Source organism: Mesocricetus auratus, unplaced genomic scaffold, assembly GCF_017639785.1.
Source record: "Mesocricetus auratus isolate SY011 unplaced genomic scaffold, BCM_Maur_2.0 Super-Scaffold_100010, whole genome shotgun sequence".
Lineage (NCBI taxonomy): Eukaryota > Metazoa > Chordata > Mammalia > Rodentia > Cricetidae > Mesocricetus > Mesocricetus auratus.
The window spans coordinates 26,777,788-26,801,229 of record NW_024429194.1 but is presented as its reverse complement, the minus strand read 5'-3'; the positions used below and the strand labels follow the sequence as shown (position 1 = coordinate 26,801,229).

The window sequence follows — 23,442 nt, the reverse complement described above, 5'->3', positions numbered from 1 at the left end:
ATAAAGATAAAAACTATGTTGACAAAACAAAAATCTATCGAATTATGAAATTTTATCATTCATACTTAAATTCACAACTAATAAGTTGCACATATTTTAATTGATAGCTCAATGTCATTTTCCATATTTATAAAAATAGTTTGTATATTACCAACTTGAGTTATAAACTCTTATACAAGTTTTTAAGTATTTAGAAAACTGTACTTTCTGAGTAAACCTGTAAAAATGAACTTCTGCATAAGAGCTAATAAAGACACATGAGGAATATTTTACCATTTGATCCAGGGGGACCCTGTGGTCCTGGTGCTCCAGGCAGGCCAGGTGGTCCTGGATTCCCTGGTCTTCCTGGGGCACAGTGCAGTCTTCTAGGAACACCAGCTTCCCCTGGAAATCCTGGGAGACCAGGAATCCCTGGTGGCCCAGGAGGTCCCACTATGCCTGCAAGAAATATTAAAAATGGAAATTACAGCCGGGCGGTGGTGGCGCACGCCTTTAATCCCAGCACTCGGGAGGCAGAGGCAGGCGGATCGCTGTGAGTTCGAGGCTGGGCTGGACCGACAGCCACGAAAACAATACAGAGAAACCCTGTCTCGTAAAAAAACAAAAAAAAATGGAAATTACACATGTTCTCAAGAGTAATGCTTCTACAGAAACCACAGATTAGCACATTTAAAGGCAAATGGTTAGAGCTGGGCATCACACATTATGAAACAAGTCACACACAGAAAGAGAAACACCCTGTGACCTCACTCACAAGTGAACTCTAACAGTCCAAATCATAGAAGGAAGAGTAGAGTGGCCATTGTTGGCAAAGAAGGAAGTGGAGAGTATGGAGAAATTGATCAAGGGGAGAAAGTTTCAGGGGGGCTCAATAAATTCTGGAGATCCAATATACAGCATGTAGAGGGCAGTTGACAAGACACACTCTATACTTGAAGTTGCTAAGAGGAAAGATCTTAAATAAAATTCCTCCTTCCATACATATTCAGGCACACATGCATACAAACCAATTCTGACGATGCAGGCATGGTTGGTGTATTATTCCACTAGACAGTGGTGAGCACCTCCCTGTGTGCAGAACATCAAGTTGTATACTTCAAATAGACACAACCTTAGGTCAGTGGAAAGAAGAGAGAGAGAGAGAGAGAAAAAGAGAGAGAGAGAGAGAAAGAGAGAGAGAGAGAGAGAGAGAGAGAGAGTGCACTAGTCTAGAGGGCATGCACACCTGCTGACCAACACTTGGGAAATAGAAACAGAAGGATCATAAGATTAAGGCTACCTGGCTACACAGAAAGATGTACCACTACATAAAAAAAAAAAACAAACAGAACAAGTCTGATTTCTGTATAGAAAGTAGGAGCCACACTACAATAATCTGAATAAACTCTAGTAAAGAAAAGGAAGAGCAGGACACAGTAAAAAAAAATTATCAGACTTGAGGCAGGAGAGGTGGCTCAGTAGTTAAGAGCACACTTGCTGCTCTTCTGGAAGGACCACAGTTCAGTTCCCAGCACCCACATCAGGTGACTCACAAACACCTGTAACTCCAGATCCAGGGATTCAATATCCTCTTCTGGCCTTTGAGAACATCAGCACAACATGGCATGCACGGGCACACATTCCCATGAAAATAATTAAATAAAAACCTTGTAAAACTTGACTATCCCATACACCAAATTGCATCGCTGTCATTGAAGGAGGAGCTACAAGTGACGGGGGAACGTGTTTTCTTACTTCTCCACATTATTTAGGTTCACTGACACAGGCATATTTCACTTATTTGAAAGTATTGTATTCTTCAATCTTTCCACCCCATTAACTCACAAAATTAACCCAAACAAACCTATTGGCATGTGTAGTGAATAAAAGATGTGCTCTCAATCATGTATGTAGGAGAGACCTCTAAATTTTTCTTCTTGGCACATATGCACAAATAATGACTGTGTATGTGATTAACGTGTTCATCTGCTGGATTTCAGGGATCTTTCCACTGTGTATACTATGTCATAGTAGGCACAGATACAATCAGTAGTAGTAAGAGCCCACAGATCAAACTCAGGTCCCCATGCTTGTATAAGAAGCAATTACTGACAGAGCCATCTTCCCAGCACAGGATTAACTATTTTTAAAAGGAATTTAGAGCCTTCTTCTACATTTGAATATGCTGCTCCCTCTAGGTTTCTATTTCAAACCACTGGATGTATGATTTTACTATAAACAAGCCCCAAAGGAGAAAGCCAAGACCAGAGTCCAACAGTTTCTGACCAAGAGAGTATTCTTTCTGACTTATATAATCCTGGGTCAACTAAACCCATACTTCAGCCTCCAAAGACTGACTGCACCACACAAACCTTGTTGACACTGCTGTTGTCAGAGAAAGAAACTAGACATGGGGAGAAGTGAACAAGAACTTGGTAATTAGTGGTTGAGTAGCTCACCAAATCCTTAAACTTCCTCAGTAAATACAAGAGACACAAGCTGGGCAAAATATATACTCAAGGTTTTTTCTCCTGCAAGGTTTCATCTGTTCTCCTGGGTTTACAGAATACAAATAGGCTTCAAACTCTTAGTCCCAATCTTACTGGAATATTGTCCAGCACAGCTCCCAGAGGGGCCCTTGGTCCTATGGCAGCTAGACACTTCCCTAGGCTTCTGTCAAAGGTAATGTGGTCTGTGATTTCCTCCATTCTCTTTTTCTTTAGGGTGGGAGAGGAAGAGCTCTTCACTTTAAGTAGAAGGTTTTTTTTAAAAATCATTATGTTGATTTGTACCTGGGTAGATGGATGGGGGGTCTTGTGAGCACATGTGAGCTGGGAGAATCTACCAGAATGGTAGCACAACTCAGTAAATACTTTAGCTCCAGCAGAAGTTTCAAATCCTCTCTGCAAGTGGAAATCTGATGGAAGGCATGTCACACAATACTTACCTCCAATAGCTCTAGTTGGCTGAGAAAAAAAGTATAATATATATCACATATTATATGATATAGAATATCTATGACATATAACACTATATAAATATGTAGTGTGTGTGTGTGTGTGTGTGTGTGTGTGTGTGTGTGTGTGTGTGTGTAGGAACCTATATTACTTTTCTTGATTGGCTTGAATCTGGGGATATTAGAAATCCAGGGCCATTGCTATAACACAGAATTGAGCTTTCTGGGCCTGCAGTGCACACAGGCAACTGTCCTTCATAAATACTTTTAAGGCAACTTCTGTATCAGCCTACATTAAGGATTACAGCTGGTATGGATATGATGTAGAAAATCCACTATAACATATGGTAGATTAATACCTGGACAAGTTTCCCCTGATCTGCCTGGGGGCCCGGGAGGACCTGGTAGTCCAACATCTCCAATTTCTCCATGGCGGCCAGGGTGTCCTGGGTCCCCTGGAGGACCTGACAATGGCAACAACAGATGTAATAAGACAAATGTTCTCACCCATCTTGAAACTCAGGAGTCTGTGAGACTTGGTCACGTCCAAGTAGGAGACATTTTTGCAGTTTCTTGACACATTTTAAATGGGACACATCAAGTTGAGTCCTCTCTAGCAGTCTCTCCTCTGCAGACACATAGGACTTAAACAGAGTTCTCTGGCATTGATTTAGGTTTCTCCTTTCACAGGCATCTTGTAGATGTTAGTCAAATGACCTCATGCATTTTTTCAACAGTTAAAGAAAAACTATCTTCTGAAAGTTTAAATAATAAAAAACCCACCACATATTTACATTATGAAATAAAATTTGACATCTTATGCCAGTGGGACCTGAACCAGGGTGTAAAGTTTTCCCTGCACATTGGAATGTCCCATTGTCACAGTAACTGTTATGGCTTGAAGCTGTAATGTCCCTCGTGACTTTGAACACTCCAGTGCCAGTTGGTGTCACTGGTTTTGGAGGTTGTATAGTCTTGAAGAGGTAAGGCCAAGATGGTGGAAGTAAGACAATAGGGAAGTGTCTGTACTCAGGCATCTGACCTGGCCTGCCCTTGGGGTTCTGACAGGACACGCCCTCAGCTGCTGCCACTAAGAGCACCACCTGTGCCTATTCACTATGTACCCTTTTAAAAGGGCCCTGCCCACCTCCCATCCATCTCTCTCGCTTCCTTTCTCTCCTTCTCTATCTGTCCCCCCCTCCCTGTGCCTGTCTTTCCTCTCTCCCACTGCTCCTGTCCCTGGAGGCCAGTCTCCCCTCTCCACTTTCCCCCTTTTATGATTCTTTTCTCCTAATAAAAACACCCCTCTGCTTGAACTCTGTCTCATGGTGTCTTTCTCCCTCGAGCTGCTTTTTATAATTATAATAGGAAGGAAGTTTGAAAGTTGTACACAACCTGTGCCTGGTTCCAGTTAGTATCTGCTAGCTTCCCAGTATGGTTGTCCCATGCAAACCTCTGCCAAATCTGCCTCACCCCATAGTTTATGGACCACACCATCCCTAGCATCCTGAAACCCTGACCCCAAATAAACCCCTCCTCGCTCACATTTCTCTCCGGTATTTTGTCACAGCAATGAGAAAAGTAACTGAATATGAATATCCACGCTCTAATCTTTCTTGCTGTGCATGCTATAGGAATACTGGACCCATCTAGTCCATTTCTGTATAAATTATGCAAGAATTAAATTGAACTCAAACCTTTGAGTGGAGGAGAGGGAGTAACTGAAAGGCCTGGTGGTCCTGGGTAGCCACGATCTCCAGGATCTCCCTGAAAGAATCCATTCATTTACTTTTCTTGGAAATAACAATGCGTCCTAGCATTTAGCAAAGGTTAGAAGGCCCTGGGCACATTCATCAGGGAAGTAAAGACCATTGACTGACTAGAGAAGTGAGTAAGCCAAGGCTTTCAGGAAGAACTAACAGACATCTGGCTTCTCACCTACACTCAGGAGACAATGAATGGACAAAGCTATAACAAAAGAAAAAAGATTAAGTGTAGCAAAATTCCACTGTGTGTCCATAAATTAAATATAATGTAAGTCACTAACTTTCTTAGGTAGACTTTGAATATTAGTATCTAATGGAGCATTCCAGTATAAACAGTTTAGTCACCTAGCAAGACCTGAATTCTCATTTCATTATAGCAGCAAAATGCTGTCTCTCCCTTAATTGTGTCCCCTGATAGTGGCTGGGCTTGCCCTGAACAAGCACTGGATGATTTTACAAAAGAAGTTATAAAACAAAGGAAAAAACATTACAGAGCTACAAAAGCGGATGATCTCCATGCATATGATCTCATGAGAGTTCTGAAACTCTCCTTATTATTCACTTTCGGAAGAATTGCTTCTCAAATGTAAGTGTAACTGTACTTTGTGTACTAATTAATGCCACAATGGTTTGAAAATATACTACTTATACATAATACACATCCTGCATTAAAATGATATTTATAGGATCACACCTGTGTCTTCCAAAAGTTACATTGTTTGACTATGCAAAATATTCTAAAAACTTAAGTTGATAACACAATGATCTAAAATTTTCTCTGACATGGGCTCATGTATTTACCTTTGGACCGAGAAATCCGAACAACCCAGGCTCTCCAGGCGCTCCTTGTTCCCCCTACAAACAACCACAGACACACTTCAAACAGCTGACTGTGTCAGGCTGACATCACCTCATGCCTTCCTAAGGTGAACATTGCATACTCACAGAGTCAGGGCAGTCTTAATCACTATTGGACAATATCAGTTTTGTAACTCAGTTTTTAAAACCAACAACACAATCCTGTAATTCAGTGGTTCTCGACCTTCCTAATGCTGTGACATTTTAATACAGTCCCCCATGTTGTAGTGGCCCCCAACCATAAAATTATTTTTGTTGCTACTTCTTAACTATAATTTTTCTACTGTTATGAATAGGAATATAAATATTTTTGGAAATAGAAGTTCACCAAAGAGATTACAACCCCAGGTTGAGAACTGCTATGTAATTCATAAAATGCAGGTATCTGAGCCAGGTATGTAGCACATGCTTGTAATCCTAGCACTTAACAAGGAAAGGCAATAGGATACGTTGATCAGGGGTTCAAGGCCAGCATCATTTACATGGCTAGTAGTAAGTTCAAGGCCAGTCTGGACTATGTGAAACCCTATCTCAGAAATCCCAAAAAGGGGACTGGACATATGGTGCAGTGGTATGTAGAATGTATTACTCTGCAGAGGGCTGGAGTTGGCTTCCCAACATCCATGTTGGGTGACTCATAACTGCTGATGTCCTCTGGACACTGAAGGCACCTATACTCACATGTACATATAATTGCATATACTTTAAAATTATATAAGTACATATTTAGATATAAGATTTTAAATTATATAAATACATGTTTAGATAAAGTATATAAATACAATGTAAAATATAATATATTCTATAAGATATAAATAATTTCAATATAGAAATAAAATAAAATAAATCTTAAAAAAAACTAAGCCAAAATATGTGGTTCGGAGCAAAATGACTTGGCGAGTTAAAGTTCTTCCCACGAAGCCCAATTTCCAATCTCCAGAACCCATAGAATGGGAAAAGAGAACAGACACCTTCAAATGTCCTCTGAGCTCCATGCACATACAGAGTCATACATATGCACATGCACACACACACAAATAAATGTAAAATAAACTTAAGACTTAAAAGAGCAACAACAAAAATCCATCTGCCTTTCCAATTCCTGTCATTGTTCAAACACAACAATATGACTTAAACACAATTCTTCAGCTCTGCTGGGATGTATACTTGCCTTGACTCCTGGAAAACCTGGAGCTCCATGGGAACCAGGCTCACCCTAATAATTACAGAAAATCAACAAGCAAAATTCAAACATAAGGCATGATGCCTTTATCTTTACCTTGTTGTATTGCTATGTAGTCTTGATATGCAGCAGAATAGTGAAATAACATAAAATGGATTCTATGTACTTATGCCATTTGGCGTTCTACTTGATCTTTATTTAGTCTTGTTCAAAAAATTCACATCATTGCCCTTGTTTAATTAAGAGTATGTGTGCTTTTGCTGTTTCTACTGTTCCAATTTAAATTATTTAGCATAATAATCTACAGTACATTCATTTGCATGGAAATGAATAGCCACTCTGTGCAGCTTCAGCAATAAAAACGACACAAAAGTCAATAACAGACCATTCAGTTCCAACACTAGAGTGATCAAAGCCTCCTGGGATCTGATCTCTGCAGTGATCCCATGGGGTACACCATTCCTGACAGTGTTGTCTAGGAGTTGACAGTGTTTTCCTTTGAGGCACCCTTACACAGACACCTTAATTTATGAAATGCATTTAGTTACCAGAACAGGTACCTATTGCCCTGACACTGAGCCAACAAGATCAACTCCACCCCCCCACCCCCCACCCCCGTGCCCGCCTTGTGCCTTGTCCCCATCCCCCAGCTTTCTAGTGTTGTGCATGTCTGTTGTATCAAAATGACATAAATGACTAGAACACCCCAACTCTTGAGCTACCTCATGGGAATCATGGGAATACAGGCATAGTCTCACAAACATATGAAAACAATGCTACCAAACTTACTGAAGTTTAGGACTAATGATCCTTACCCGGGGTCCTGGGAACCCAGGAATACCTTTCTCTCCTTTTGTCCCAATACCGGGCTCTCCCTTTAAAAGATGACAACAATAGAAGGCTTTAATCAACAACACTTCCTTAATTTGGAAAGCAACAACAAAATAAGAAACAAAAACAAAAGCAATGGCAACAGCTTAGTGACAGCAACTCCTTTACAATGGAGGTTTCTAAAATTATAGTAAGATAATGAAAACTTCTGGTAGTAAATGCTGGCAGTTAAAGTAATGAGAAATCCATATAAAATTAGATGAAAATATTATCTCACATAAATAAATGAAAGGAATTTAAATTACCTTGCGTCCTGGAGGTCCTGGAGGTCCAATCACTCCAGGAATTCCTTTTATACCCTAAAAGGTATGATTGATATAGTGTGATTACATAGGATTCACCAAATTCCATATACTTCATAAATCATTTCTTTTGACAACCTGTTTCTCATTACGCTTTTTTTAACGTAAGGGATCAAATTAACAACTAGACCTAAGTACATTTATATACCTGGTGTTACTTGGATGAGTGTGAGATGCACACGTGGCATGAAGGAGAGCTATGGAACCTGTCTGCAGATGTGAGCTTAGGAGCACAGCTATTGGGAGTGCTGGCCTGTTGTGGTTAAGGTAGGATATTTTGTGCGTATTAAAAAAGAACTACAGAATATGGATCTGGCATTGGGAGTACCTGTGTTGGACAGATGCATTACCTGTGGACAGATGAATTAATGTTTTCCCAAAGCTCTATGCATTTGTTAGCTTTACAGCTATTAAAACACAAAACCCTTTTCTGACCTTGAAAGGACAGCTGGATTCCCGTGAACTATGCTATCAGCAATCAGAGCATGTCCAGTGTTAGGCTCAGCTCAGCAGCTGAGTGGACCCGAGAACACTGTACAGCTCTGAGCCTCAGCGTTTAACCCTGTATAACCAGGTTACAAAGAGCTCCAGCCAACTGAGGCAGCTTTGAGATTCATGTAATGAGGCACAGTAGCCCAGCCCTATACCTGTGAGAGGTTTCCCAATCCTGCTTCACAAGGTGACGTAGGCGGTAAGTGGGGCTTACCTTTTCTCCTTTATAGAGATTCAAATCAGGCGGCTGTACAAACAGGGTAGGCCCAGGAGGACCGTGCAGGCCAACTTCACCCTTTAACATAAAGAAAATAGGAATTTCATTTTATCTCACATTTTGAAGCAAAGAAAACTTCCACTCAGGAACCATGTAATGTTTCCAATCCTGTGAACCCCAGACTTAAAGTAAAAATCATGGAAAATGTATCACGTGATGTAAAATTTTATTTATTATTTCTTGTGAGTATATAACTTAAAACAAATTTTACAAATGAAAATAAAGATGTCCTATAATGTTACTACCTGGAGACAGTCTATTGAAGACATTTGGTGTAGTCTTTTGTTGTGTTATTTATGGCATGCATACAATGTATGCACATACATGCATACATACATGTCTGTTAAATGCAACTTTAGAACTATAATCAAGCTAAATATTATACATCATTACTCCCCGCAGATAAGAGATTAGTTGGGAGAATCACAAATTTGGGGCTATCATGGACTGCATAGTGTGTGTGTGTGTGTGTGTGTGTGTCTGATGGGTGGTATTACTTCATGAAGGATATCATTTCAAGTTTACTGAAAACAGTGTAACTAAGGATCCAGTCTCTGCACAGACCAGAGAGGCACTGAAAACCTCAGAAGTTAGGGATATTGCAAGTTTTTCTTGTATTCTACTAGCTAACAGTGTTGATGTGTTGACTACTACATACATTTTGTAAATAGAGGACTGCAAATACCCAGACAGCACAGGAGTAGGCAATATGTACTGATAAAGACGACCACTCTTGTGCTCATAGTCCAAACACAGCTTATACAGACCAGCAACAACAACAAAAAACCTATAAACAACCAAAAAAAAAAAGCTATAATAGTGTCTTCAAAGCAGGACCGTGCTACTTTTTCATATTATAAAAAGTATCAGCCAGGCGGTGGTGGCGCACGCCTTTAATCCCAGCACTGGGGAGACAGAGGCAGGCAGATCTCTGTGAGTTCAAGGCCGGGCTGGTCCAACAGCCTCCAAAACAATACATAGAAACCCTGTCTCACAAAAACAAAAATAACAAAAACAAAAACAAAAAAGTATCATATAGCTAGCATAGCCAAACGTATTAAAAAAAGCCTGAAGAATAAAAGTTCCACAACCACATCACCCAGTAGCATTCCACAACAAACATGGAGGGTGGTGTTTTCGTTTCTATTATTTTGTTTTTAATTTTTATTTTTAGATAATGTCTCATGTAGCATAACTGGCCTCAAACTTGCCATTCAGCCAAAAAAAAAAAGATGGTTCTGAACTCCTACTCCTATCCCTGCTTCCCCAGTGCTGGGACTACAAGTATATAACATCCTGATCAACTCTTCCCAGAGGAATGTGTGTGTGTGTGTGTGTGTGTGTGTGTGTGTGTGTGTGTGTGTGTGTGTGTGTGTGTGAAGGTTTCACCCTCACAAGGGTCTCCATACACGACAGTGGTGACCTTTGTTATAACTTTTGCAAACTTGTCCTAGTTCTATGACCTGGCCTTTATGTTCACCAGTATACCATGAGCATTTCCGTCATCATGATGTCTTCATACATATTTATGACTCTTGTTAACCAACCACACTGTAACTTAACTACCCTGGAACTGCATGTCAGCAGGGAACGGGTCAGTTTCGTTATGTTAAACCTACCCTGCTGTGGAGTAGACATTCAAGAGCTACTTCTCCTGCGTGGGGAAAGAGCACCCTAACCCTGTTGAACATTCAGAGAAGCTACCACCTAAAGTCACTTTCTTAGAGTACCCTACCCATGAAGCTACTTCCTAGCTCCAGTATTTCATTTTGTCAGAGCTGTCATTTTACAGCTAAGGATAAAGTAAGTTAGTGAAGAGAAGTTACGAGCTACAAAGTTGGACAGTGATTACACAAGGAACACAAATGCTCACAACAGGCTCCATTACTAGAGAAGGCACACATCTTCATGTCTGCTCTTCAGCCCAAGGAATCCTTACCGGCTCTCCTTTTTGCCCTTTTATTCCCACAGCGGGGTTTCCCTGAAAGGGAAAAGAAAATAAATCTAATTGCTTTTTAATTTTAAAAATGCAATTAAAAGCAATTAAGACTTCTGGCGGTGCAGCTCATTAGGGTTTATTTAAATGGCAAGTCTGATGAAAAGGAAGAGGTGATTGAGATGAGTGTCAATGGCCAGTTATTTCACTGAGGGCAGGCTCTGATTATGTATTTCATTCAGAACTTACCTTCAATCCAGGGCTCCCAGGATGACCTATAGGTCCCTAAATCAATGGGAAAAAATATTATCAGTCATAGTCATCAGAATGGCTTTCTTGCTTACCCCAAGTTTCAATTAGGAAACACCTTTGATTTTAAAGTTGTTCATGCCACTGCTTTCATTCTTATGAGAAAGATAAAAATTTGATCTCATGTACGTAAGAAAAAAAAGGCTTGAGTTCTGGTGGTCTACAGCACAGTGAAGTGACAGTCAACAGTCATTTATTACACATCACAAAATGTCTGACAAAGATTTTTAATACATCCAGTAAAAAGAAATAATGAATGTTACAGGTGATGGATGTGCTAACTATCCTGATTTGATCACTGCACATTAAATGCATGTATCCAAATATCATGTTGTACTTCATGAATACATAAACTTGTTTGTGTGTGTGTGTGTGTGTGTAAGTGTGTTTGTCCTCATGTGTGTGTAGTGCACGTGTGTAGTGCATGTGGAGACCAGGATCCATCTCAAATGTCATATCTTATTTCTAGAGACAGTGCCTCCCACTGAAATCTGGGGTTTACTAATTAGGCTGGGCCAACTAGTCAGGGAGCCCCAGAGTTCCACCTATATCCATCTCCCTAGCACTGGGATTAGAAACATGTGCTACCTTTATGTCAAGAGTCAAGAAGCATGCTTGACTCTTTATGTGAGTTGTGGGGTAGAACTCAAGTCCTCATGCTCATGTGGAAAACCATCTCCCTATCCCGTGTGCACAACTATGTGTCATTTAAAAACGAAAATGACAAGCCTAGTGTGCTGGTGAACACCTTGTATCCCAAGCACTCCAAAAGAGGCAGGCAGATTTCTGATTTTAAGTCCAGCCTGTTCTACAAAATGAGTTCCAAGAGATTCAGGGTGTTACTCAGAGAAACCCTGTTTTGAAAAAACAAAGGAGTGTGTGTGTGTGTGTGTGTGTGTGTGTGTGTGTGAGAGAGAGAGAGAGAGAGAGAGAGAGAGAGAGAGAGAGAGAGAGAGAGAGAGGACTTTTGAATAGGCTCTTTTTCTGTGTAAAGTGTGGCTTCTGATCTTCTGATGGGGACCTGTGCATTAAGATGGGTTCCTACCAATAAGGGTGGTTCATCAGCCTGATTCACGAATTGATCTTTGTTCTCATCATTGCAGAGCGATACTTACTGCTGGCCCTGGTGCACCAGCATACCCCATGGGCCCTGTTGATCCTTGTGCACCCCTGGATCCCTAGAGAGAGAGAATGATCAGCACATTTACTGTGAAAACCATAGTTATCTTTCACAGAAAGGATGGCATGTAAGCCCAAACAGATATAAACCTGCAAAGTTATCACCTCCTCCACACACACACATACACATACACATATGCTCAGTGATAGCATCTTTAGCAGAGATAGGAACAGCATTCCAGTAAGGGTGATTCACTCTACTGTAGGGTTCCCTTCAGGTCAAGAGAACAATTGACATCTTAGAAACAAATCTTGTAATAATAAAAGTCAGAGACAAAAGAGCTTCATTAGCTCTTCCTAATTCCAATACAACTTTACACACATCAAGATGTCTCCTCATATTGTCTTGGGTAGCATTCGTATTTGTTTTTTTAGCTTATACCTATAAATATTTGCCTATGTGCCATGTGCCTACAGAGGCCAGAAGAGGGATCCCCTAGAGCAGTGGTTCTCAGCCTTCCTATTGCTGTGTCCCTTTAACACAGTTCCTCATGTTGTAGGGACCCCCAACATAAAATTACTTTCATTGCTACTTCATACCTGTAATTTTGCAACTGTTATGAATTATAATGTAGATATCTGGTATGCAGGATAACTGATATGCTACCTCCAAAGGGATAGAGACTCACAGGTTGAGAATCAGTGCCCTAGACCTAGAGTTACAGAGACTTGAGAGACTCCATGTGGGTGCTGGGAACCAAGACCAGGTCCTCTGCAAGAGCAGGCAGAGGACCTGGTCTTGGTTCCCATGAAATCTCTCATGCCACATATTTAAATATTAATCTATCTATATTTTTAAAATACTCTTGAAATGTGATCTAGAAAACCAAATGAGCAGAAACACTGTCCCCAGCTTAGGAGCGAGATGGTGCAGACACAAGCAATTTTCTGTGTCATGTAAGTTGCCAGCATCATGGCTTCCACACTGGTAGATGGCAGGGATGGCTGAGCAGGCCCCTGCTCTAGAGCTCACACCAAGTGAATTAAGAGTGTGAAGGTCTGCACTCTTAAGGAGATTGAACTGGCATTTATCTTAACAGTGACATCAAAAGCATCTCGTTTGCTAAATGGAATCGAGCTTCTGCAGTCAGGGAACCAACCGCCTGGGAATGCAATTTTGTGGCTCACTAGAGGCCACAAAGCGGAGTTACAGGTTAGTCACTGAGAGGTAAAACTGCTTTCAGTTTCAATCTTGTAGACAGTGGTAAACTGGAAAGGCATTATAATACGATCATTGAATTACAAACTATGGGGAGATGAAAGCTGGGCAAAATAGCAATAAACAGTTACTAATTTAGCAGAAAAGTATGTTACATAAGTGGAACAAATTCCATTTGCTATATTTATGTAGGAGGCTGTGTGTGTGTGTGTGTGTGTGTGCATTTCTAAAAGTTAGTATCCTAAAGATCAATAAATGCCTATCAATGTGAAATGATCATGACCAGACAAGAGGGTGTTAAAAGGCAGCTTTTTGAAGTTCAGTGACTACTTTCTGATGGGTGAACTGGGGCATCACCCATGGATTCACACCCCATCAGTACTAGGAGATCCTTAATTGTGACAAGGGATCACAGTTTTTATTCTATACTATGTTGGCCCCACACGTTTTGTGGCTCATCCTACTGGACTTGAAATCTAAAGAGCTATTTGAAGAGAAGATAGATAAATGCCTATGGTCTTCTTGGGAGACTTACTGGTAAGCCGGGCAGCCCTTGGTCCCCGCGGTCTCCCTGCAATGACAACATTATACTGTTTCACAAGAGGACAGTTATCTAGGACACAGATGACTCAGAAAGAGAAGTGGAGCAAGGATGGTACACGAGCCAGATGGGCAGCATAGTCACTTTGTCAGTATTGAGAAAACAACAACAGAAAGACACCATAGAGCAGATTTCCTTCATTTTTTTTCTCCTTCTATCTAATGGAGAGCAGTGTAGGGTGAAAAGGGTCAAGGAAAAACACCCTGACCTTGACTTGACCCTAAGATCAGGACTTGAAATCCCACCAATCCCTGAGCTTGCACCAGAGTCAGGCTGCAGAATCCCACCAACCCCTGAGCACAGAATCCCACCAATCCCCAACACAGAATTCCACCAATCCCTGAGGTCCCTGAGCATAGAATCCCACAAATCCCTGACCATGCCCCAGAATCAGGCTATAAAAACCCACCAATCCCTAGACACCCTGGAAAACTCTGCCCCACCCCTAAGAAACCCTATATAAGCTCTGTATCCTGTTTGCTTTGCTGCTACTTCTCACCCTAGAGGCAGCCACCCTCCTGGACTTTTCCTTCCCAATAAATCTCTTGAGTGAGGTTTGCTGTGTGTGTAAGATTTTCTCAGGAGTAGAGCTGTAACAACTTTCACAGGAACTGGAGCAGTGCTGAGTGGAGCAGAGCTGTAACTCTTTTGCTGGGGAAACTGTTCCCTAGCAGAGCAAAGCCATTAATTATACTTGAATTGGTGAAACCTTTCCCTGGAACAGAACTGTAGGCTGCTACACTGTTGTTCGTAGTATTCCTTGGCTTGACTGCTAGGATACCTTTCCATCTGAGCTGCGATGCTTACAGTCAAGATAGCATAGAAGAGGGGTGTGGGTTGTCCTTCTGCTCATCTTACTTAGCATCTTGATCTTAAAGTCCTGTTTCCTCACAATACACCTATCTCTGGTCTAGTGGCTGTATGGGGCCTTGCTGTAGAACAATGGTTCTCAACCTGTGGCTTGCACATCAGATATTTACCTTACTGTTCATAATAGTAAAATTGCAGTTATGAAACAGCAATGAAAATAATTTTGTGGTTGAGGGTCACCATAACATGAAGAACTGTATTAAAGGGTTGCAGCCTTGGGAAGGTTGAGAACCACTGCTCTAGAGTGACAGGAAGGGACCAAGGGGAGAGTCCCTCATTGCTGCAGCATCCAGATCTAACACTAGACTTTGTGCTGAGATTGATTGCTTTGCATGATGACCAGAGTGTACAAATGTTCCTAGAACGGGGTCTTTCTGAACTCAAGTTATACTTAAAGTACAATTTCAGATTTTACCCATATTTAGGTCTAGTTACTTTTGTGGTGTTAGTTTCGTATTCCTGTTCAACCAAGGCCACTTCAGGGTTCTCAGAGCCCTGCGATTCTCAGGTCAATCCTCAACAGTGACTACGTGGCCCAAATAACAAAAGTGATGAACCTAGGGAACTCTGAAATGAATATGTCCTTATAATTCCAAATGTGTAGGCAGCAAGGACAGCCATAGAGGCTAACGCCTTCATACAAGTGGAGCTGAGTCAAATATACAGTACATTCAATAACACTTTGTAAGAAATCCCAGCCCATGTGTTTCCTATTGGGAAAATGGCTTTGTTAAACCCATGGTAGCTATAAAACTCACCTGAACACCTTTAACGCCACCTGAAATGAACACTGACCTTCCTTTTTCTCCATTTTGCCCCGGGTGACCCTGAAAAGCAGAGATTCACTTAGGAAACAAATGTATTGCTGTTCCAATATTTTCTTTTCTATATGAAACACTAGTTACCAATAAAAAGCACTGAAGCCATCTCACTGGGGTAGGTTTATCTTCTTCCTGGTTTTACTGTTATAAGGTTCACATATACATGTCTCAGGCCTTCAGTTAGGGTCTGTGAAGGCCATCCCTAAGGAAGACTCCTCACCAATGGATAGTTACTAATTATGAGACAGAAAGACTGCATTGTTCCCATAAAACAGTACAAGGACATATTCTTAAAAATAAATAATTTTAATTTATGTCCCAGAAACACTTTTTAAGAGCATTTACTTGACCCATTTCAGTATTTGTTTTCAAAATAGAGTTTTTAAGACCTTTAAAGACTAGTTTTCAAAATAGACAGCATCTTCCATTTTATGATGCTGCTAGCTTGCTTAGAGAATTCTGTTTGGTTGGTTGGCTGGTTGGCTGGTTGGTTGGTTGGTTGGCTGTCTGTCTGTCTGTCTGGTTGGTTGGTTGCTTGGTTGGTTGGTAGGTTGGCTGGTTGGCTGGTTGGTTGGTTGGCTGTCTGGCTGACTGGCTGTCTGGCTGGTTGGTTGTCTGATTGGTTGATTAGTTGACTGGTTGGTTGATTAGTTGACTGGTTTACTGGTTGGTTGGTTGGTTGGTTGGTTGGTTAGTTGGATGGTTGGTTGGTTGGCTTGTTGTTTGGTTGGCTGGCTGGCTTTTGAGACAAGGTGTCACTCTGTAGCTGAGTTCCTATCAGAAACTCAGAGATCTGCCTGCTTTAACCTCCCAAGTGCTGGGATTAAAGGACTGTGCCACTACATCCAGCTGTTTAGAGCATTTTAAACAATAAATGAAATAGCTCAATGAATTCCATTCTACTTTTCCTATATAACAACTGAAAATTCCAGTTAATATCTTATATGCATGAGCTTGATTGTCACTCAGAATGTCTGCCTTCTTCATATTATCAAGTTCTGTAAAGGAGTGTAACTTTCCATGTTGATCCTGACACAAGACTCCCTGAGTTTGTTTCCAGTGGGAGACCCTCAATGACTTTCTGCTTAGTCACATCAACTGCTCCCTTGAGGAATTAGTTTTGTCTTTGCAGGCAGTCGTGACTTCCTACAGTTCCAGTCTGCATGAATTTCAGTTCCAGATTGAGTTAAGTCAGTTATGGTAATGGAAATAGATTGAATAGCTGCACACAGACTAGAGTTAAAACTTGGAGGCAGAACGCTTGTCTGGCGAACCCAAGGTCCTGGGTTTGATCCCCAGATTAAAACAACTTCACTGTATTGCTAGCTCCTTGGTCCACAAGTCACGACATGAATAACAGACTGGTCATGATTAGTGATGATGATGTCATATGTGTCACAGCTTGTTGCGATTGGTCACATAAGCATACCATGATTGATCACTGCAAATCTTTCTCCATTTCCCATTTCTTTTTATTTTAATGTATTACTAGCATATACTAATTATGTCTAATAAGGGGTTTCATTATGATATTTTCAAACATGTATCTCATTCATAGTCACCCTATTATTCTCTGTTGTCCCCTCCCACTTTGGTTGATTCCCTCTTCCCAATTTATGTCCCTTCTACTTTAGTGTCTTTTTTTGTGACCCAGTGAGTCACATTTAGTTTATCTAGAGAAACATGGGTGGGAGTTTGTCTATAGGAACGAGACTGTAAGTCTTTTATTTATACATACATACACACACAACACAGAGAGAGAGAGAGAGAGAGAGAGAGAGAAAATACAGCACAGCAAAACACATAGATATGTTGCTTCCTTAGATCTCAGAGAAACCCAAGTGACATTTTACAAAAACAGCTACATGAGAGAGGGAATTAGTCTTCCAAGACTAAAGGGAAACAAACACAAGAGAAGCATTATCCAGTGAAACTCAGAGTGTAACAGAAGCATTATCCAGTGAAACTCAGAGTGTAACAGAAACATTATCCAGTGAAACTCAGAGTGTAAGTGGAGTTGGAGAAACATGCCTGCCAGAGCATAGACCACAGTGACTGATGCAAAGACAGTGACTCAGACATCAACCTCACATGGAAGAAACTTAGGGAGCTATTTCTCAATGATGAAAACCGACCCACACATAGAAAGAGTGTGATGTTTTGTCACAACATGGGAAAAAGGTTAATTTGGTACCATATATTATATGACATGAGAAAGGAAGGCACTGTTGGGAACAAACTGGAAAATGCTTTACAGAACTGGATACTTTGACTCTCAATGTTTAAAATTACAAGTACTACATAAATATTAATTCTATTTTTCATTTCTCCATGTATTTATGTGACAGTAAGAGAATGCCTAATGGTTTAATGACACACTTTAAAGGTCACAAGGCGATAGTCTCTTTTCCCAACAGTGGCTGAGGTTGCTTTGGGTAGCTTTGGCATTCGTGGACAGTTTTGCTTTATGGGTAGGGTGGTCAGAAGAAACAAAGGAAACACTGAAAGAACACTGCTTGACAAAGGAACTGTGGTGACATTCCAACACTGTGATCAGTACTGCTGGGTATGGAAAAGCTACCCCTGAGAGTTCCTGCTCCCTGAAATACCTGATTCAGTGGGATGAGGTCTGGCCCAGCTGGGAGAGCTTGGGATGTGCACGTTCATCTCACTGCATTGTCAAGTGGCTGAGACTAGAGCAGAGTGCTTGACTGGGAACTTTGACACCCAAGATGATTTTTATATGATACAAAGAAAGCTGCCAGCCTGGAATTCATTCTGAGTTACATATATATTTAAATACAAATTTACCCTGAATGGTGGGAGTGTAAGTTTTGGTAAAATACCTCCCTCTCCTTTAAACTATTCAGTGTTTGTGCAGGAACTAGAAATACCTTAATGAAACCAGTTAGATCACAACCTTTCCACAGCCTATGAAGCCCCTACACATTCTGGCTCCACTCACCTTGTCATGCCCCTCCCCAATCACCCAGTTTTGTGAACTATACTGCAGGCATTGACCCCTATTCCCTAACATGCCAAGCTGGTTCCTGCTACAGTCTTTTTAAGTAGGATCACTCTAGGCTGTGCTAATGGTGTCTTACAGGGGGGCCTCCTGGACCAGGAGCTCCTCTTTCTCCTGGAAATCCCGGATCACCTCTTGAGCCACTGAAACCATCCAATCCAGGTTTGCCTCTGGGCCCCGGGGGCCCTGGGTGCCCCTGTGGAGGACAAAACGGTTAGTGAAATATTTAGGCAAGAAAACACTAACACAAAAGCCCTGTGAAATGAACCCCCAACTACTTGTTCTACTCAGTGAGGCTTCCTAAAAGTGCTAGATACTGAAATTACAATTTTAAAATACGCTATATCCATGGTAAGTTAATCTAGCCTGAGTTATTCTCTTGTTTTGGAGGAAACCTTCCTTGAAATCCCGAGACTCCACTGCATTGTAAAGTTCCCCAAGTCCCACTTTCTTCTCCCACCAGGCTTCCGTACTGTATGATCCTCAGTGCCATTTGCAAAGCTGGGACACAACAGAAAATGAGGCTTCTGTCATGGGTACACGTTTCATTCCACAGCACTGAGCAAGACACGGCAGGTATATTTAGCATCTATTCTGGATTTGTTTTTTTCCTTAATGTCTTTGAAGTGTGTGCTCTTTACGTAACATGTTTTAGTTTGAAAATTATTGCACACAATTGAAGACTAAGAAGTCTTTAAAGAACTAACCACACATCTTTTTTGAGTATATGTTTTTCGGGGATTTTTGGTTTTTTTTTTTTGTTTTGTGTTGTTTTTTGTTTTTCTCTTCTTTAAGATAGGTTCTCATTATGTAAACCAGGATTGCCTCAAACTCATAATCCTCCTACCTCAACCTCCCAAGCACTCAAATGACACATGCCCCACCACACTCTGCTTCACTTTAATGGTACAATGACTGTAATGGTACAATGACTGTTTTTACTTCTTTCTTAAGACAATGGAGAAAAACGCAGAGACACTCACAGGTACGCCCTCCAAACCTGGAAATCCAGGGACACCAGTTGGACCCTATATCAAAATATGAGACAAAGATGTGAAGGTGACTAGATTATTACATTGGCAAGTATGCATACTTGAAATGATGAAGAGTTATTGATTCCAAATTAAAAAGCCTTAGCAGCCATTGCCACTTGTTTTTACATTGATTGGTGTAGAACTCAACATGTAAGAGGCATCGTTTCACACTCTGTTCTGTCGACCTAGGAAGGCAATTTGGCAGAACCAAGCCAAACAAATACTCACCATGCTGTCACACTCCAGCCCCCAGAATCCTTTCCCAGGACAAGCAACTCTTAAAGTGAACAGTAGCAATTGATGGGTTCACGTCCCTGCCCTGGCTCTATACTGAGTTGCCAAAGAACTTTATATTTTCATCAACAGGAAATAAGTTATGGTTTTACACACAGGATGACATATTCCTTGGTATTCTTCAAGAAATAAATGTGGGTTAAGAAATTAACATAGGGTGATCTCTGAGCCATATCGTTGACTAGGTAATGAAAGGTTCATCTTGGCACCCATAACGCTTTGTTTAGGTTGTTCAGAAAGCAGATGAATGATACCAGTTCTCTGTGTGCCCGTTTACAGATTGGAGAAGTGTTCTAGAAGGGCTTGCTCCTAGGGAGAAGGGCTGAGAAAAAGACAGCCTACCACAGAGACCTGTGTCTTGGTTTTTGACCAGGTGCGGATATGTAGTGCTGTAAAGAGGTGGGCGAAACAACGTGTCCTTTAATGAGATAATACACTTTTCCTTCCCAGAATCCCCACCTACAGTGCAGCAGCTGACCAGGCACGCAGCATCACAAAGCTGCCCACTGTCTTAAGTTATTTAGAAGAGCGTGAATTTGGCTTTCTGGGGTTCCCCTCGCTCAGAAAGCTACCCCTAACACTTTGGGCTTTCCCCCGTGTTTTAGGCTTCCTTACTCTTTTTATGAAGTTCTCCCGATTGTCACGTGACTGCTTGTCTGTCTGTCGTGTGTCTCACCTCCATGCTCCAGGCCTCTATGCCTCCATGCCAGCTTAGACTGTGTAGGTTTTTTTTCCCCTACTCTCCTCTAGTCTCCTCCTTCACTTGCCTATCCAGGAGTTTTCTTTTAAATACTAATAAGATTTTCCTTGGACTTTTAAACAAAAAAAACAAACCCTGAGTAGTGGAAACTGATGTTAACTGACTCACCTTGTCTCCTTTCTCTCCTGCTGCTCCAGGCAGGCCACTGTCACCTCTCAGTCCTTTCTCTCCTGGAATCCCAATGGGTCCTGGTGGTCCCAAGGGCCCTATTGGTCCCTGTGGTCCCAGTGGTCCTGGTTGACCCTGAAATGGAAAGGAGAGCAACAAAAGAGTGATATTTGCTCATGTGGGCACTTCCCTGTGAATATAGAAAAATCGCAACACTAGAATTGAGCAAATTCTAACAGACGCGCAAATGACTGACTAACATAAGTAGAAGCTATTGCATCGCCTTTTCAGGCTGATTTTAAGCTCTGTAATAAACTTGTATTATTGTGTGCATATATAAATGTGTTCAATTTCCAGCAACCATATGGTAGCTCACAACTACCTACAATGAGATCTGATGCTCACTTCTGGTGTGCAGGCATACTTGTAGGCAGAACACTGTGTACCTGATAAATAAAGTATTTTAAAACCATAATTTTGATATGCAGAAATTCAAGTTTGTTTATTTCTTTGTACAATAATTATGGCAACAAAAGAGGCTATTTGGATGGACTCAGAAATACAGAATCAGCTTGTCCAAATGACAATGTCTTCACATTCTGTCCATGTCTAGAATTGGATGTGGGTAGAAAGTGTATTCGACTCAATTGTTAAGTTTAATAACTTGCTTTGTTGTCTTGGGCTACAATTCTAACAGTAGACGGAGAGAAGTTTGCTATGAGCTGTTAAGTAATACGGCTGTCCCTAAGGCAGGGAGGTCTGTCACACACTGTAGTGGCAAATGTGCTCAGCTGATGGGGGATGTCCTTCTGTATGCTGTGAATATATGTTTATCTTATTGGTTGATTAATAAAGCTATTTCAGCCCATGGACAGGCAGGAAGTATGGATGCGGCTGCTAAACTAGGAGAATTCTGGGAAGAGGAATGCAGAAAGTGAGTTGCCAAGGAGATGCCATGTAGCTACCCACAAGGAAGAACACCTGGGCATTCTCCAAAAAGCCAAGACCATGTGGAGATACACAGATTAATAGAAATGGGTTAATAATTAAGAGAGAGCTAGCCTATAAGAAGCCTGAGCCATCAGTCAAACAGTTTATAATTAACATAAGCCTCTGTGTGTTTATTTGGAACTAAATGGCTCTGGGACCAGGCAGGACAGAAACTTCCATCTTGTTTTCCCAGCATATTTCAGCATGTGTTATGTCTCATTAGAGTTTGGAAACATCTCTCAAAGTCATTCAAAGTTGGTCTGTGAGTTTCTGTGACTCTACAAATTTTCCAAAATCCTTTAAGAAAAATATACTTTTTGCCTGGCAGTGTTAGTGCAGGCACACCTTTAATCCCAGCATTCGGGAGGCAGAGGCAGGCAGAACTCTGTAAGTTCGAGGCCAGTCTGATCTACAAAGCTACACAGAGAAATCCTGTCTTGAAAAATCAATAAAGAAAAAAAGAAAGAAAAGAAAAAAGAAAAAGATAGTTTATAACCTCTTGCCTCAAACAATACTCATAATTGCATCTTTTAAAAATGAGTTTTTAAATTGTTTCAGTGCATTGTGTGTGTGTACACACATACAGTATCACAGTATGGAATACCCTGAAAACAGGAAAGACAAGCAGCCAGAAAGGTAGCAGGGGTAAAAGAGCAAGAGAGTGAAGGTAAGAACGGAGCCCAGGAAGAAAGGAAACCAAGTCAGTCCTCTCCATGGACAGCTAGAGGAGCCCTTGACAGGAAGACCTGGGTCTGAGAAAGACAGAGCAGTCCCCTCTGAGGCTGGGATGTTAACATAAAAATGCATATGTGGACAGCTAAACTCCCCTGAGCAAATGTGAGTCTGCAGTGAGGGTCTGAGGAGAATGGGGCGAGTTGACAGCATTTGGAAACAGCCATTAGAGAAAACCACAAAGACCATCCTGGAAGACAACGACAGAGGGCCCAGGCTCGAGGTTCACTGTGGCATTTATGGACTGCATCTGGAGCCTCTCCCATGCTCAACATCTTCATCTGACAAGAGCTCAGGGTCATAAAAAAAAAAGAATAAAACCAGTAGAGCTGTTTTAGAGAGTACCTGTCTGGTAAATGTTAATCACTGTTATTATGAACTATTATGACAAATGTGTAAATGACAAAAAGAAGCCCCAGAAAAGTGTATCATGAGCTCCAACCCTCAAGAACCAGGACAGAGCCTTTTGCTGACTGTATATTTACAAATGAAGGCTTCCAGAATGGTGTGCAAGCGACGGCGGGAGGGAAGACACAGCCAGGACAACTTCACATCCCCTTCTTTGTGCATCTTATAATCAGCCACTGTGGCCCTTGTAATAAAGGCACATTGCCATTTCTGTGTCACCACTAAGTCACTGACTCCACAGGCAATCTTTAACATCTATCCAGACTGTGCAAATCAAAATTGTACTTTATATGTCTTTTCCTTTTTCTTCATGCTTGTCTATCCTCAGCATAATGGCTACAGTTAATTGCGAGTTCTAAAAGATTGAGCTTTTTAAAGAATTCTGATATATACGTGTGTGTTACAAGATAGCGACACCAAAGCAGCGCTGAGACCTTGACAACATGGGGAAAGTAGATCAATGTGCAATGGACAGCAAGAGCATTTTAGACCACAACCTAAAAGGAACAATG

General features: G+C 41.2%; 1 protein-coding gene across 2 annotated transcripts in view; it reads right to left on the bottom strand.

The window, feature by feature from the left end:
• Col4a4 (collagen type IV alpha 4 chain) overlaps nt 1-23,442 on the bottom strand; it is a 112,481-nt gene that overhangs the window by 56,431 nt on the left and 32,608 nt on the right. For both annotated transcript variants that reach the window (XM_040753220.1, XM_040753219.1), the window contains 16 exons: nt 20,801-20,935; nt 19,588-19,632; nt 18,684-18,800; nt 15,517-15,585; nt 13,823-13,858; nt 12,065-12,127; nt 10,890-10,925; nt 10,644-10,685; nt 8,642-8,722; nt 7,879-7,932; nt 7,558-7,617; nt 6,731-6,775; nt 5,503-5,556; nt 4,633-4,702; nt 3,295-3,399; nt 274-438 (listed from right to left, as the gene is read on the bottom strand). In XM_040753220.1, coding sequence (XP_040609154.1) covers nt 274-438; nt 3,295-3,399; nt 4,633-4,702; nt 5,503-5,556; nt 6,731-6,775; nt 7,558-7,617; nt 7,879-7,932; nt 8,642-8,722; nt 10,644-10,685; nt 10,890-10,925; nt 12,065-12,127; nt 13,823-13,858; nt 15,517-15,585; nt 18,684-18,800; nt 19,588-19,632; nt 20,801-20,935 — 1,177 coding nt within the window. The remainder of the gene's footprint in view (nt 1-273; nt 439-3,294; nt 3,400-4,632; nt 4,703-5,502; nt 5,557-6,730; nt 6,776-7,557; nt 7,618-7,878; nt 7,933-8,641; nt 8,723-10,643; nt 10,686-10,889; nt 10,926-12,064; nt 12,128-13,822; nt 13,859-15,516; nt 15,586-18,683; nt 18,801-19,587; nt 19,633-20,800; nt 20,936-23,442) is intronic.